Source organism: Camponotus vicinus, unplaced genomic scaffold (assembly GCF_025532165.1).
Source record: "Camponotus vicinus isolate PSW18456_S1 unplaced genomic scaffold, iyCamVici1.0 SCAF_2, whole genome shotgun sequence".
NCBI classification, from domain to species: domain Eukaryota; kingdom Metazoa; phylum Arthropoda; class Insecta; order Hymenoptera; family Formicidae; genus Camponotus; species Camponotus vicinus.
This window is the reverse complement of record NW_028141956.1, coordinates 5475653-5491263: the sequence shown is the minus strand read 5'-3', so window position 1 is coordinate 5491263 and position 15611 is coordinate 5475653. Positions and strand designations below refer to the sequence as shown.

Genomic DNA, 15611 nt, shown 5'->3' with positions numbered 1-15611 from the left:
ATTCCTTCGGACTTGGTGCGGGCCACTGAACGTCAGAAGGTGACGTCGCGCGCTCGAGGACAGTGGCACCTGTCAAAAAATCGGAGCCCCTTTTTCGGAGCCGGCGCCGCCAGGAGTCCCGAATGCACATTTGTTGTTCGAACCCCGGTCGCGTGGACGCATATACACGCATGTACACGCGTCCCGATGGCATACACGACGCGTAGTACGTACGTGCGCGTACGTACGCGTACTACCCGGCCCCTACATGTGGGCCAGACCTAACGAAATCTGGCCAGATGTCTATTTTCAACGTAGCGCAGGTCGGTGCCGTGCGTCGCCGAAAACCCACCCGGTGCATACGCGCTTCGCGCCTATATGCGTGCGTGCGTGCCTACACACGCGAGTTCGGCCAGATTCGCTCTTCGAATCGCACGTGCTTTACAGGTGGCATTGCACATATCTCCTTCTGATTTTTGTCGTCGCTCGAGTGAGTAATTTACATGTGGTAAGTGTCAATGTATATATAACGAACAGAAAAAATGGGCAAAGAAAAAATTTATTACAATTTTCACACATCATATAAGCAAATATTGATCAATCAATTATTCTAAAAATTATTACTATGCAATTTGTTATCAATAATTGCATATTAATAAAATTTTAATATTTTAATATTTAACTTTAATATCGATTAAATTAAAAATTCTTTACGTTTTTTCTTTCAGTACAATTATATACGTATAAAAATTTTCTCTATAGATAAATATAAAAATTTTTTCTATAGATTCATAAAATACAAATTAAAAGTACTGTTAAACCATCTTAAATAATCATATACTATCTAATTAAATTGGATTTTAGTTGATATATGTAATTAATATTGTAGAAATTGATATATTGGACATTAAAAACACCACAAAACATTACATTATGAAATTTCGCATATTTCGAATAGCAAAATATGGTTGAGAACCACCGCACCTACGCCAATGCAGCAAGGGGATACCAGGATATGGTGCCCCTTAGGGTGGGGCTTTCAGTCAGGCTGGTAAGAGACACGACTCTCTAGGACGATAGGTATTTGTCCTCGCGGAGTATGTCATTCGATAGCATCGCGATGAGATTTTTCGAAGACGTGAACTTTTATTCTTCCCTGTCGTCAATCCCGAAATATAACTGTATCTCTTTTTTCCTTGTTCTCTCCTTTTCTCTCTCCTCCCTCTCTCTTTTCTCAATCTAAACTTTAAATATTAACAATAAAATACGATAAAATCGATAAAATATATTTTTATGAGAATTAAAAACTTTGTGTAATCTTTAAGAGATATCAGACATACATTAATCGGTTGCCAGGTGTTTTATGGAACGATGTACATGAAGACCCATACGCGGATCATCCAGCATCTTTTTTTATCGCGCCCAGCTCGTTCTGTAACCCAGTTCTCGCCACGGCTAATGGACTTTTGCTCTTCTCCGTGGAGCATCGCAAATTTGCGGAGTGGAAATGAGGGTGGCAGGGGTAGGGCGCACAGAGAGATGAACAGAAAGGAACTTTGAAGAGCGGAACACGCGCAGAGTACGACCGTGAGAGAAAGAGGGACAAAGAAAAAAAAAGACAAAGAGAAAGAGAAGTGACGAGAGCGGGAGAGGCGCGCAGAGAGAAAAAGAGAGGACCAGGAGAGCGAGAGTTTCACGCAGTGGCAAATTCATATCGACCATAACAGGAGCGAGGCGAATGGCGGTATACGCGGTTCGGTAACGAGGGACTTGCATTAGTCAGGAATTCTGGAGTAACACGCATCCATGTTTTTCGCAAAAAGCCTTAAAATGTCTTCCATTTTCTGTCGTTTGCCTTCCGCCGCCAGTTGTTCTAGCCGCCTAAAGTAACCGCGATGGGATTGAGTGCATACTTCGATGCGTAAGAATCATGCAGCTACTTTGCATTACAAACATAACTCGCGAAGAAAATACGATTTTCACGCGTTAGGCAACGTAGAGAATTTTCATGCCTTTGATATTACTGTCGTAAAAATACTCGATATGTGCTTTCTAAAAGTCTTAATTTAACTTTCAAATTTAGAACATAATTACTCTTAGAGAAATATACGAGTTTTAAGTAATGAGAATTTTATACAATAATATCGTAATTTCTTAATTCGATATATTAACGTAATTATTATATGTATTATGTTTTTAATGTAATAACATATTAATGATATCGAGATAAAGATTGTTGTTTCGATCAGGATTTTCATGATCATCGATATCACCACACGCTCAGATATTTTACAAGAGAGTGAGAAAGAGGGAGCGATGAAGAAAACGCAGAAGAAGAGAGCGAGAACTGAAGCGAGTGAACTTGATACAACGAACGAGAAGGAATGATCCTGATTGGGAGAATGCGCGATGTTGGGAGAGAATGCTCGTTGGCGGGGAAAGGGATCGAGTTTAGGACGACGGGTGAACAAGGAGGGTCGAGGGCGAGAGGGGTAGAAGCAGATGCTCATCGAGTCCCCACTGTAAATGTAGATTATGCTCGCGCCCTTAATTTGTGTGCGTGCATATGTGAACGCACTCTGGACTTGGCCTTTCCTAAGGAGAGGATTGAAAATCATCCAAGGAGATCGCTGCCTGTGTGATAAAATTTGCCAGAATATATTTATAACCGCGATATCTTCTTCGCGAAATCTGCATGTGCATCTCGTGTAAACGCTACGCTCACGTAAAGTTGCACCACTCGGTACTAATAAACCACTCAGTATTAATAAACGAAGCAACACACGGATCTGACCGCGGATTTATACGAAGAGATTAAACGGATTTTATCATAAATAATCGTTTATTTTTATACTTTATCATACAAATCTCCTACATTTTAAATACAAAGTCGATGTTTTCTAAAACTATTTTATATTTATAAAAAAATCTGATATTTATAAATACTACTTTTTTATATATTTGCCATACTACATTTTTTAGAATTTTGAATACGCGAATAAGCGAAAGAAATTTGAAGTAGTTTTTACAGAACCCATAAAAATTGAGACTTTTAATTTAAAAAAACCCTGTTTTTAATATTTTAAAGGATTGATTTTTTCTTTTTTAAAAATCAAGCTTGCAAGGGAACTAAAATTGTGCTTAGATCGTGCGTCGCGATTTGTACATTTTTCCGACATAGATGGAAGGTGACGCACCCTCTTCCATATTTTAAGTATGTGGGTTTTCGACATGAGCCATTATAAGTTCGAGGACGCGCGCGCGAGGCGCGTGCACGGGAGATGGAGAAAGAAAGACCGAGAAAGAGGTGGCGGTACACGGGAGTGAGAAAAAACGGAGAAAGAGAGAGAGACGGAGCGAGAGGCAGGTGCATCACGGTGACACTCCCTCGATAATTCTCCGGAGAATGTGTGAGAGAGAGAGAGAGAGAGAGAGGGAGGGAAGGAGGGAGGGAGGGAGGGAGGGAGGGAGGGAGGGAGGGAGGGAGAGAGAGAAAGAGAGAGAGAGATGATGGTAAGCACACTAAAGAAAGAAAGAGAGAAGAGAAGCTAAGTCACGAGTGTTGTGTCTGGAGATCGTTTATAGTCGTTCGCTTAAACTCTCGCTCCGAGGAAGGAGAGTTTCGAAAATGGCGTCGATGGATCCCGGTCCAAGAAATGTTCAGCATGACAATCTTCGCGATGCGATGATACGTGATATCTCGAAGGAGGGTCGCAAAAATGGCGATGATTGTGGGATTCGAAGACCTCGTACAGAATGTGCGTGTCGCTCGCGAAAGGTAATCTTATTTTTCGCAGGAAATAACGCGAACAAGAATAAATATCGCTCTTATTTAAAATACAGATATTTTAAATACCTAAGACGATAAAAAATATCTGCCGACTCGTTAAAGAATTAATGATCCGATTGCATGGCAGTCCATGACGATGTTCAATCGATCGATGCTATACGTGAATCACGTATATGTGTTTGTTAAACTATATTTTATCGAGCTCGCTACTTCCTGAAACAAACTCGTACTCAGGTAGATTTGCTGATTGTGAGTCATAGAATATACGCGATAATTTTAGATTCCGATTGACCGTTCGGTTTCGGTACCGCTGTTTTCGCGGCATTACGCGTAATTTCAAATCAGATTATTTTCTCGGCGCAGACGCGAATGTTTATCTTTGCCGATGGATTCTCCAGGATGCATCTCATCGCATCTCGCGCATCTCCTGGCGAAATGCAGCGCGAAATAATTTTCGAGACGCCCGCGATCGTCGGATTTACGAAACACAGGCGAACAATAAAATGCTTATTATTCGCATTTTATCTCTGTTTATATTATTACGTTGCGTTGCGTACTCGATAAAATGTTAGTCGACTGAACCATCATGCGCAGGAGAGAAATAATTGAAGGATACGAGTGAATTTTCTCGAATGAGAGAGAATTAAAACGGATACCGGAAATATTTTCGGTAAGTAGGGATGCTATTTTCGGATACCCTTGCACTTGAACTCTGAGTCAACCCTCGACTCTGTAGAACATTACAAAGAATGCTGCTTACACACACAGTGGATGTTGTATTATATAGTTTCATTTAATGATAAGGATCATTTTTCCATGTTTGTTATTCTCTCTATATGTTTAGTAATATATTAAAATATAATTTCAATAATTAATAAATAATAATACTTTTGCTGTGTATACTATCGTTTTCCATGTTAGAAACAATTGAACCGAATTTTAATACGAACTGTTTGCGAAATAGCGAATCGTGCCGCGAATTGAAGGCTCACAACCGTCGTAATATGGCTTGTTAAGTTATGATACGCAAAGTAATATGAACCTTAATAATACGGTCACGGCGTAATACGGTCTGCGGCGAGGCCTCTTCGACGCAAAGCGACAATCGTCGAGATTAACGGGCCGAAACAAACCGACGACACACAAGTCAACTGTCTCATAGTTATCAAATTATGAGAAACGAGACTCGGCGAACCTGACACCCGGTAGAAACATTCGAGCGTAAATAATGAATCTCATCGATTTTACGTAACGGTTCTCCGAACACAAAAAAATGGAAATATTCCATCTTTTGTTGTCCAAATTAATTTTGATCGATATTAAACAATTTGCGATGCGAAATTAAATTTAAAGTTATCATTAGTATACTAATTATAATAAATTCTATCATTTATGAAGTATTTGAATTAAAGAATTTAAAAAAATATAATTCGATGTAATAATTATAATATAATTATTTTTTGTTAAAATAATTATACATATTTATCTTTTGAGAATTTTGAAAAATTGTATGAGAACGTTATTGCGTAAAATTTATGCGTGAAAGATTACGAATTCAATTCGTTAGGAAACGCACTGCTCTTTCTTTCGTGCCGTTCTACAAAGTTTTATGGGAAAACGCAACGCCGCGATATAAATTATATTTAACCGAATAACCGGCACATACAGCTCCCGCAGCATTTCAAAGGAATATGGGAACGCCTCGGACGAGGCGTCTAGAAGGCGTTTTTGCGGTCTCTCCGAGCCGCTTGGCTGCGCCGAACTTAGCCTACGAGAGAGGGCCTACAGCATGGTCGTCTTCCAAACAACGTCTCAAACCAAACAAACGTTTGAGACTCAGTTACCAACTATGCCGCGGACTACCGCGCAAATACAACTCTCGCGCCCTCCTCTAAATCGTAATTTCGAATTGCTTTGTACGCTCCAAAATGATAATTAGCACGGGAATTTCGCAGCTTCAAAAAGCAATGTCATGTTATTAAAATAGTTGTAAGTTGTCCAAGTAGGTGCAAATATACGTAATGTAAAGGTATAAATAGATCACGGAAGAATATATTTGCAGATTTGGTGCAAACTAATTTCTAAAACAAAGGAGAATATTTACTTATAAAATATTAAAAAATCTACATTTACATATATATGATATCTTTCTGTTTTATAAATAAATATTCTCATCAAAATTGTTCTAAGAAATCAATTTATTTGTCAGCATTAAATCTGCAAATATATCCTTTCTTGATTTATTTATACAATTACATTACGTATATTTATACCTATTTGAACAGCATAGAATTATTTTATTAACATGACAGTGTTATTTGAAGCCGCAAAATTCTTGTTGTAAAATATATATATTTTAAACATAAATAAATATCATAACGAGCTTTCATTAATTCTTAGCTCTTGTAGCTTTTCATGTCAAGTTTTCATTCGGTCTACAAACAGCAAGCAAATATGATTCATCGTAAGAGATAAATATAATCTCCTGATAATAAAAATACTAGGCATTTAAAAACTAGTTTGATAATGAAAATACTTGGCATTTAAAATGCTAACAGAACTCAAAGTGGGGAATATTTGACACGTGCCGTGGCGATCGAAAATCCACAAAAAGAATGAGAACCTCTTTCGAGAGGTAACACACGACTCGCGGCACGCAACGGCGCATCGCTCCGTGGCTGCTTCTCTGGCAGGTGTATGAAGCGAGAAATAAAAGAAAAACGGCATATCCTCTCCGCGCGGAGGCTGATTGTCGAGAGAGCGAGCGAGGGAGGAAGGAGAGAAGGGAGAAAGAGAGCTCGCGAGGAAGAAAGGGAGAAAGAAAAAGAGGGTTTCGATTTATGGACTCCTGCATTACATCCGAGCGATTAACCACTAACGATTCGTACGCTCGCGTTGACGTCCGGACACGTGGTACGAATGTACGCGGACGGATCCGGCGACGACGATCGTCTTTTTCCCGGAAGTCTCCCTATCGGCACTCACCCTCGCATTCATACGAGCACACACACATACGCATGCATATATACATCTACACATCGCTCACACTGTTGCATATGACAGCGAGCGGCGACATAGGAGCGTCTCTCTAGCGCGTCTAGGTTATGTTATTCGCATTTCGGCGCGATGCACGCGAGGGTGAAAACTCGCGCCGACGAAGACGAGGATCACGGCGTCGGCGAGAATAATCACTGAACGCGGGGAACACGAAACAGAGAGCCGTTGCTCTCGGCGCTAGTTTTCGTCGATGGGGCAGCACTGTCCAGGGCACTAACAAGCGAACCAAAACACAGAGCGGGGTAGCCGAGACGGCCGTCGACGACGATGACGATTCTCGGCGCGATTCGCGAGCTCGATCGACCGATTGAGAGACGCGCGAGGAGCTTTAAATATGCACCGGACGAGAGATACACTAGACACACCAGAGAAGAAGACAGATAGAGAGCGTGAGGGAAAGAGAGGTCCGTCGCTTTATTTTCCACACGAGCCACGCACGGCGCAAGTATCCCCCCGTGCGCGAGATACACGGCACTGTACGACGCACACTCACCAGGCTGCTTGTTGGCGATCTTATTGAAGCAGTTCTGAAAGACCTCGTAGAGATGCATCGGCTCGTCGTCGCTGGCCGCCATGTTTTCGCACGAGACGTGAAAACGAGTGGACGTTCCGTGGTCGAGGCGAGTGGGCACGGTTTCGCGGTGCGGCCGCGCGCGGAGCCACCCTCCTCCCGCTACGATCACCCACACTACTGAAGCGTGCAGCTTCACGGACGCGGCTCTTATACGGGCGCAGCTAGCGCCACCTCATGTCCGCGCTCGAGCGCCGCCACTCTTGCGGCTCGCGCGCCGTCTTTCAAACGTAGGAAATGACTCTCGCATTGCTATCCGACGAATTTAACTTTCTCTGAAAACAGAAATGTACATACCTTACGTAAAGCAATTCGATTAAAAGTTATGCGTGATTATATTAATTTTTATAAATAAAAACAAGATTTCTACTTAGAGAGGGAAAAAATCCGATCTTTGATAAATTGTAATGAATTTTTGGCATATCGTTGAATAGCTTTTTCAAGGATGATTTTTCTTCGGCAATGTTTACGTTAAAATTTTTTATTCACAAATTCGAGAATATAAATACAGAATAAATTCTAAACGTATTAAAACTATTAGTTACATGCAATGTATAGAGCGGTAACGAAACTTATAGTATCATATAATACACGAGATTCGAATCGCAGTGTTTTTTAATTGGCAAAATGGATGAAACTATATAATCCAAGTATCATTATTCGATTAATTAAAGTAACTTATGCCAATGTAATATTTTTAGATTACATTAAAAAGTATAAAAATATTCTATATATAAAATATATTGTAAGAGATTAGAACAAAAGATAGAGAATATTAATATCAATAAATAAACATGTATATATAATCTTTGATCTTATCATAAGTTGCGTATTAACAGCATCGATAAATAATGCCAACATTATCTAAAATATATTATGTTACAAACATGTATATACTATATTTCGAGCAAGTTTTATTCAATCTTAAACTCCATCAAAATCGGAATTTTGTGGAATAGGATGTGATATGTCCTCATAATCTTGCCGACCATAACCTGTAAATAATTTAAACAAAATAATATACAAAGTAATCTTATTTATACAATCATTACAAAGCAAGAAGATGGACTGGAAGCTGCAACTTGATACTACAATTTCATGCAATATAAATTCAGGTGCAAAGCAACCCTAAGAGAAGCACAATAACAGAGAGTAGATAATTATGACACAGAAATAGATACCTAGATAATTAACATAGATAATTAAAAATCGAATATTAAAAAATTCAGGACACAATTATAAATTGCAGTAAAGCATATAACTGTCACGCACATACTTAAAATCAGATCTTGACGAAGCAGTGACGCATTACAAAAAACGTAGATGTCTACCCAGTGATTTACTGACCCATCGCAGGACTCGGTGCAAATACTGTGGCTAAGCTGCCATTTCTCCCTTGGCCTATTCGCAGCAGATATATACTCGAGATAGGACGGGCAATCAAATTTATAATCATAAGAGCTGCGCTAAATTTATTAGCTGCATCTACAAATTGATATAGTTAAACAAATATATTGTTTGCATGAGATAATAAATACCTTTCTTTTTTTTTATCTTTTGTTATGGAAAATGTATGTGGAGAATGTACGTGTATATCATACATATATGTTAAATATATAAACTATACTTACCATGGTAGCCTGTAGGGAAGTAGACTGATAAAGTAATCACATCAAGGAAAATAGAGAGCACATTTATAAAAAGTGCCTATAAGAAACGTGTGTAATAACTGATTTCAAATTTAAAAAATTATTTTTTTTCTTCCTGAGTCTATAATAACTTACAAATTGAAGTGGTTCATCTGACTCGATACTATGAATAGCCCATAATATACAAACAAAGAATAACAAATTATAAAACAGCACAGATTGTGGACACCAACTTCCTTGAATACCCCTATAATGTATTTTACATAGATTGTAATAATGCAAAGTTCTTATAAATAAATAAATGCAAAGTACACTTTATTATTCTCACCATGTTACAAGTATCAAATGTATTGCAAATATAACCTGAAAAAATATATAATAAAAAATAATATATAATAAATATTTTTTATTGTTGTTGTATTATAGAAGTTTATTAAAATTTATACATTTGTAGCTTATAAAACTTTATAAGTCATAAAACATTAAGATTTTAGGTAAGAATTTACTGATATATTTTAAAAAATTAACGATAAGTATAACATTATATTTACGAAAACATTGAAAACGTCCATGTTGAAATAAAAAAAATAGAATGAAATTATTCTTTATTTACATACCTTTAAAGGAAAATGGGCTAAATTGGTTATATTAGGCATTTTCGTTGCGCGTATCTATAACTATACAACAATAAAATGTAATAGCGAATTAACACGATTAAAATATATCTTTCCGACTATGTGTGAAGCACTGTCTAATTGTATAAAGCACTATCTAATCTATTTTTCCGCCTACAAAACTTTAATTCGATAACGATATAAAATATTTATATGTACTGCGTACATCATCTCTGTGCGCAGCACCTTTTACAAGTATTGCCATCTGACATTCTCCTATCAAACTATCATAAATAGGAAACTAATTTCGCAACCGTTCAACATTCAATGAATATATTTTAATAAGAAAATTTTTTAAAATATTAGGATTGTAAAATTGAATATATCATAATGATATAGCGATAGACATGATCATATATATATGTCCTAGATATTTAGAAGAGAAAAGAGAGGAAATATATAATGTCTTTTTCTCTCCTTTGGCCCATATTCTGAATCCTCTTTTATCGATAAAAGTGCCTCTAAAAGTGGCATATAAGCCTTCTGATTGGCTACAGGCCACTTTTAGAAGCACTTTTATCGATAAAAGAGGATTCAGAATATGGGCCTTTATCTAGATTACCACAAGAGAGAAAAAGACCGATGCTTCTATATCCGTTACTGTCTCTCTCTTAACCCTATTATTACCGGATTTATCTCTCGATTTTTAAGACGAATGCAAGAATAACGTCATTATAACGAATTGTAGAACAATACGTACCTGGTTAATCGCGTCAATTAGATTCTCGCTGCATTTTGGTGAGAAAATAACTGTGAAATATGTCGACCAAATGGGGAGAGAAGAGGGAGGGCTCGATGCCGGACACACATACATATCCAGATGATTCAGTGATTGTATGCGATGATCAACGAGTTACGATGAACGCCCGACATTTCACGGAACACTCGCGATTAGTTTTCGCGCGCGAGATTCACTTTTAAACAGTGATAATCACGAGAAACACGAAGCGATCCAAATCCAATCTTGCGGTCTATCGCAGCGCGTTACGTCACTAACCCGCGCAAAATCTATCGAAAAACTAACAGATTGCGATTCTCGAAATAATGCAATCGACCGATCGATATAAGGCATACTTTACGCAGAGAGAAGACTGAGAGATGTCATGGCCTGCTTTTAGGTGATCTCTGAAAGCGATACTCCCTCTATGGACATTGAAAACGTGGACATGAACTACAAAGCCAATATCCATGAATGTTCTCAGAGGGTAATATATAATGTGAACAATTTCTGGTTTTGTTCCGTGCTATGTGCACGAAATGCCGGTAGCACCAGTGCTGTATAACAAGATACTTATGTATCTAAATTGATAGTAAATAAATTATTTAATCGATACTGTAAAGAAAGATACTGTAATATTCAAAGATGAAATAAATATTTTTCTATATTCATCGTCATACTTATATTTTTTTATTTACAAAACACAAAATGCCTGCTGTGGGATAAAAACATTTTTAATCGTATTTCTACAAATCTTCTTAATTAGCAGTAAACTGACCTTTGATATTTATCAATCATTTTTTTTAATTATTTAAAAATTTAATTACTAATGCATGTATAGAATTTGTCAAATTAATCACTGATTCTTCTGAAGTTTATATAATTAAGACTCGAAAAATATAGATGTTGCAAAATATTTTAAGTCTCTTCCTTCATATAAAATATAAAGAATTCATATAAAGAATTCATATTCCATTCTAATATAGCTAACACTATTTATATATTTTTATTATAATTTTCATACCAGCATAATACTTTTGTGCTTAATACTTTATATAATACCATGTACTAAATTATAAAATTTAATATAATTACAAAATAGTATTACTATTAATAAATAGGTTGTATGCATACTGTCCTTTAGTTTCTAATAATTTCCAATCACTATGCATTTCTATCCAATATATTCTCTTTTGCGAGTTTTTGGATTATTATGGTTTATTATATTCCTTTGTGTTAACATCATAAAAATTACCATCACTTGTCATGCTTAATCCTTCCTATGGAGTTCATCGGAATACTTTCTACGGACATTTGTTCTCAGGTATAGATATTCAAATCTGTAGCTGCCTTTTTCTATTTTCTCGATTATTGTCCCTTTTTCTTTCATTTTATTTAAAAATATTAATATAATTAATATAACAAATATTTATATAATCTTGGTATCTCTCTTAGTCTTCCCCTTCGACCTGTCCGGCATGGGTGACCCTATCAGTAACTGCGGTCGATATTCATAATTCACTTTTATATTTAACATCATACTTAAAATATCTTAAATATAAGAAAAATCTATATGAATATTGGCGTATGTTACCGCCGGCATAGCTCTCAGGTTCATTAGAGTACTCAAACCTCCTCACCCGGCAAATGCCTTCGTTAAGGTGGAGATACCATCGAGGAGGAAAAATTTTTTATTTTCTTTCAATACAGAATTTAATACAAAAGTTAATGTAAAATATAATATAATTTGAAATGTAATACAAAATAATTTATAACATGGAATAATTTATTAAACGAAAATGTCCAAAATATATGTATAATATTTTATAATATAAAATTTACTAAAAATTTTTACATAGTCCAGATAAGATTAGCGATGATTAATCCCTAAAATTATTAGAAATTTAATATATTTTCCTTAGCATTAAAGGAATATTAAAAAAATTTTAATGATCACCTAATAGCACCAACAATCCTTTTTTTTTTTTTTTTTTTTACGTGGGGAAAATGCTCCTTATGCACATGGACCTATTTAACGATCCCGCCGGGGCAGTGTTCGGCTCCCACATACATAAAATTTCGTATTACGTAAGTACATAAAATTTCGCAAAAAAATTCGTATCACTATAAAAATGATTGAGTGTTCACAATTTAATTTTCATCCTTATATAAATAAAATACCTATAAAAAAAACACTCAAAAAATATTGACCCCTTAAAAATTGTTAATATTAATAATATAATTATTGAAATATTTATTAATCTGTTTTCCCTAATAATTATTTAAACCTACATTTCCTGATTCTTTAAAACATACATAATATATTAATCACCTAAATTAATCACATAATAGCCTTAACAATCCTCTACTTCTTGAAAGAAAAATTAAAAAATCTTAATGATCATCAAATAGCGCTAACAATCCTATTTCTCGATTAAGTGAAATTATTCGAGGAAAGCCTATCTCTAATCACGTATATTTTAATTACGTGCCCTAATTACATTCTCTAACCGCGTGCCCTAACCGCGTGAATAAATGTCCGACATTACGTGCTATTGTACGTAAAGCTTTTCTTCAGGCCAGTTGAACTTACTTTTCGTTGATCCTGGCCACTTTCTCGCTCGATCTCTAATCAGAGATCGAAAAAGGATATAAACACTTCTTCTTTTGCCGATTAATTACCGGCAAATAAGCGTAAATATTTCACGCTCATCGTAACGATCGCTCGATTTTACGATCGTTCGTTAAATATTTGAATATAATTTTATTTTAACTCAAATAAAGCCAAATTACTACAAATTTCTGCATATTATATTTTCTAATAAAATATAAAATTCATGTGTGTGTATAACTTTTATCATATTACAAATTATTTAATTAATTAATCATTTGGCTTTATATTAAGTTAAAGTAAAGTTTAAAAACAATATCTACAAACAAATTCTACGATGGATGAGCTATAAGAAATTAGAATAAAATAAGTGTGCGTTATAAAAATAAAGTAGCATCAAAAATTGATAAAATTGATAAAATTATTAATGCGTGCTCTTTATTTAATAAATTAGACAAAATCTTTACAAAAAAATTTTCTTTTCTTGATTCTCTTTTTTTAATTAATACTTCAATATATTTTCGCAATAGATGCAAAGCATTTCGAAAGAATTTATTAAAAGTTATTTAATTTAATCTATCCTAGCTCATCCATTTTAAGGCAACGGATTTACTACAATCTACAATCTACAATCTACATCTACATCTACATCTACAAACTCTACGAATCCGTTACCTTAAAGTTAAATAAAAGTTTTTCTCACTCACCGGCACTGATGCGCAACAGCGGAGTTGTTGTTTTCGAAGTTATGTTGTCTGTAACATACAAATATAAAATTCATTTATATTAATGCTCACAAAATGCAATCAATATTTCAAAAAATTTTTATCGTTCGGAATTTGATATCCGATGTGTAAAATAATAAGCAGAGATAAACGCGTGTGGAAAAATTTTATAAATTTTTGAAACTGTTTTTTAAATAGATAGTTTTATATGACTTTTATAAAAATCTTTTTCTCTAATTTTCTCTTTAATTTATTTAAATAATTAGACCGAATTATTATGCGTACAATTTATACCAATTGATATACAAATAATAAATATTCACCATCAGGTTGCTCCGCCGATGCAAGATGCCTCTCCCAGGCCTCCTCCTCCTCTCATGTTGTTGACGCGCGATTTAATTTTTAACGGCACTCCCGCACTCACGAGCGATATTTTTACATCGCTATTTCCGCTATTTTACGCGCGATACTAAACGGCACTCCCGCACTAATTCGGTACGATTAAAAATTTAGTCGCGCGATGTATATATTTAATATATATATACTTTGTACGACACTCCCGGTTTTGGTACGAGCGAAAATCCCATTTCATTTCAAGAATCAACTTCGAGCCAACAGGTCGGGAATGCAACGATACAACGAGCAAAGACTAGGCCCGAACCGGAAAGAAGACGAAACGATTGACGGAAATAGAAGAAAATGAAGTTCACCAACTCTTTTTCGCGCATAATTATCCTATCTCGTATCGAACCTGGACCCGCTAAGCACGATTTCAGGTGCTCCGCCCGGACATATTATGCCTCCCGCGGTTGCTATATGCTACACTAGGCTGGTAGACGGCAAAAGAAGAGGATACCCACATTTTTTAAATGCTAACATTTAGCAATTTAGAAAATGGGGAGGCAACCCCTTTTACCGAGCGAAAATCGTGCCTAGGGGAATCCACTCGACGGAGTCTCGACAGGGTTAACACACGCAGTGCGTGTGGCTGTAGACGAGCAAAGAGAAGGGACCCATTAACGACCATTCCGAGCAATCGATCGAGTTCTAACTAATTCGGGCCGAATCACTTGACGAAGCACGAAGCACGAGTGTACGTTGCATAGCAACGTGTGCAAACTCGAAATCCTAGTTAGTTGGCATCGGAAGTAGAGACTCGTGACAATAATGAAATTGGGATTTTTATACGAAAAGTCTAACGCGGAAACGCGAAAACGCGACGACGCGGTAACGAAACGCCGCCGTCCGCGACACGTTGATGGCACCGACGACGCGAAAGGGTACTTAGCTTCCCCTTCAGGCTCCTTAAGATTTATCCTAAATAGAAAAATTTAAGATAAACCTCAAGGCACCATCCAAGTACTAAGCCCTCCCACCCCGACAAGGTGTACCCAATGGGAGGGTTATATTATATATAATTTTATATATAATATATTTTGTGGAATTTATTTTGTAATATACTATATAAATTTAAATTCGCAAATATAAACGATAAATAAAAATATAAAGGATAAGAGAAAATATATTATATAAAGCAATGTTCAAAATAATTGATTTTAAAACTAATTATTGCGCGCAATTAATTTTTATATTTTTACTTTCAAATAGATATATTTTAATATTATAAACTGCGTAATTACAAAATAATTTATATTTTTTAAATATAAACTTTTAGTAATGCGATAAATAAAAAAATTTCTATTGTTTTATATGTGAAATATTTAAATAAATATATTAATATGAAATATTTTATAAAACATAAGAAGTATCTGAAAATATTAATAAAAAATTTTATAAATGTTTTAATCATTTTAAAATAAAATGGAATATTTTTTAT

The 15611-nt window shown here is 35.7% G+C and overlaps 2 protein-coding genes across 14 annotated transcripts in view; both read right to left on the bottom strand.

The window, feature by feature from the left end:
* The window catches only part of LOC145967350 (protein daughterless-like), a 118265-nt gene extending 107562 nt beyond the window's left edge, over positions 1-10703 (bottom strand). For 5 of the 10 annotated variants that reach the window (XM_083092159.1, XM_083092162.1, XM_083092165.1 and 2 more), the window contains exons 1-2: positions 10421-10701; positions 7320-7672 (exon numbers count right to left, since the gene is read on the bottom strand). In XM_083092159.1, the coding sequence (XP_082948285.1) occupies positions 7320-7401 (82 nt within the window). In that variant the 5' untranslated portion in view covers positions 7402-7672; positions 10421-10701. Of the gene's footprint in view, positions 1-7319; positions 7673-10420 lie in introns of all 10 variants that reach the window. The other 5 variants (XM_083092164.1, XM_083092161.1, XM_083092163.1 and 2 more) reach the window with 3 other exon arrangements.
* LOC145967353 (type-1 angiotensin II receptor-associated protein) lies at positions 8151-9934 on the bottom strand. 4 transcript variants are annotated; one of them, XR_014437365.1, is made up of 6 exons: positions 9664-9933; positions 9375-9409; positions 9182-9293; positions 9029-9104; positions 8670-8882; positions 8151-8392 (listed from the first exon to the last, which is right to left on the bottom strand). XR_014437365.1 is itself a non-coding variant. In XM_083092173.1 (6 exons), the coding sequence occupies exons 1-5, from the start codon at positions 9700-9702 to the stop codon at positions 8737-8739; spliced, it is 408 nt and encodes a 135-aa protein (XP_082948299.1). In that variant the 5' UTR covers positions 9703-9934; the 3' UTR covers positions 8151-8392; positions 8729-8736. The 4 variants fall into 4 exon arrangements, 2 of the variants coding, with proteins under 2 accessions (XP_082948299.1, XP_082948298.1); XR_014437364.1 differs by having other exon boundaries at positions 8674-8882; positions 9664-9930; XM_083092173.1 differs by having other exon boundaries at positions 8729-8882; positions 9664-9934.
* Positions 10704-15611: the final 4908 nt, after the last annotated feature.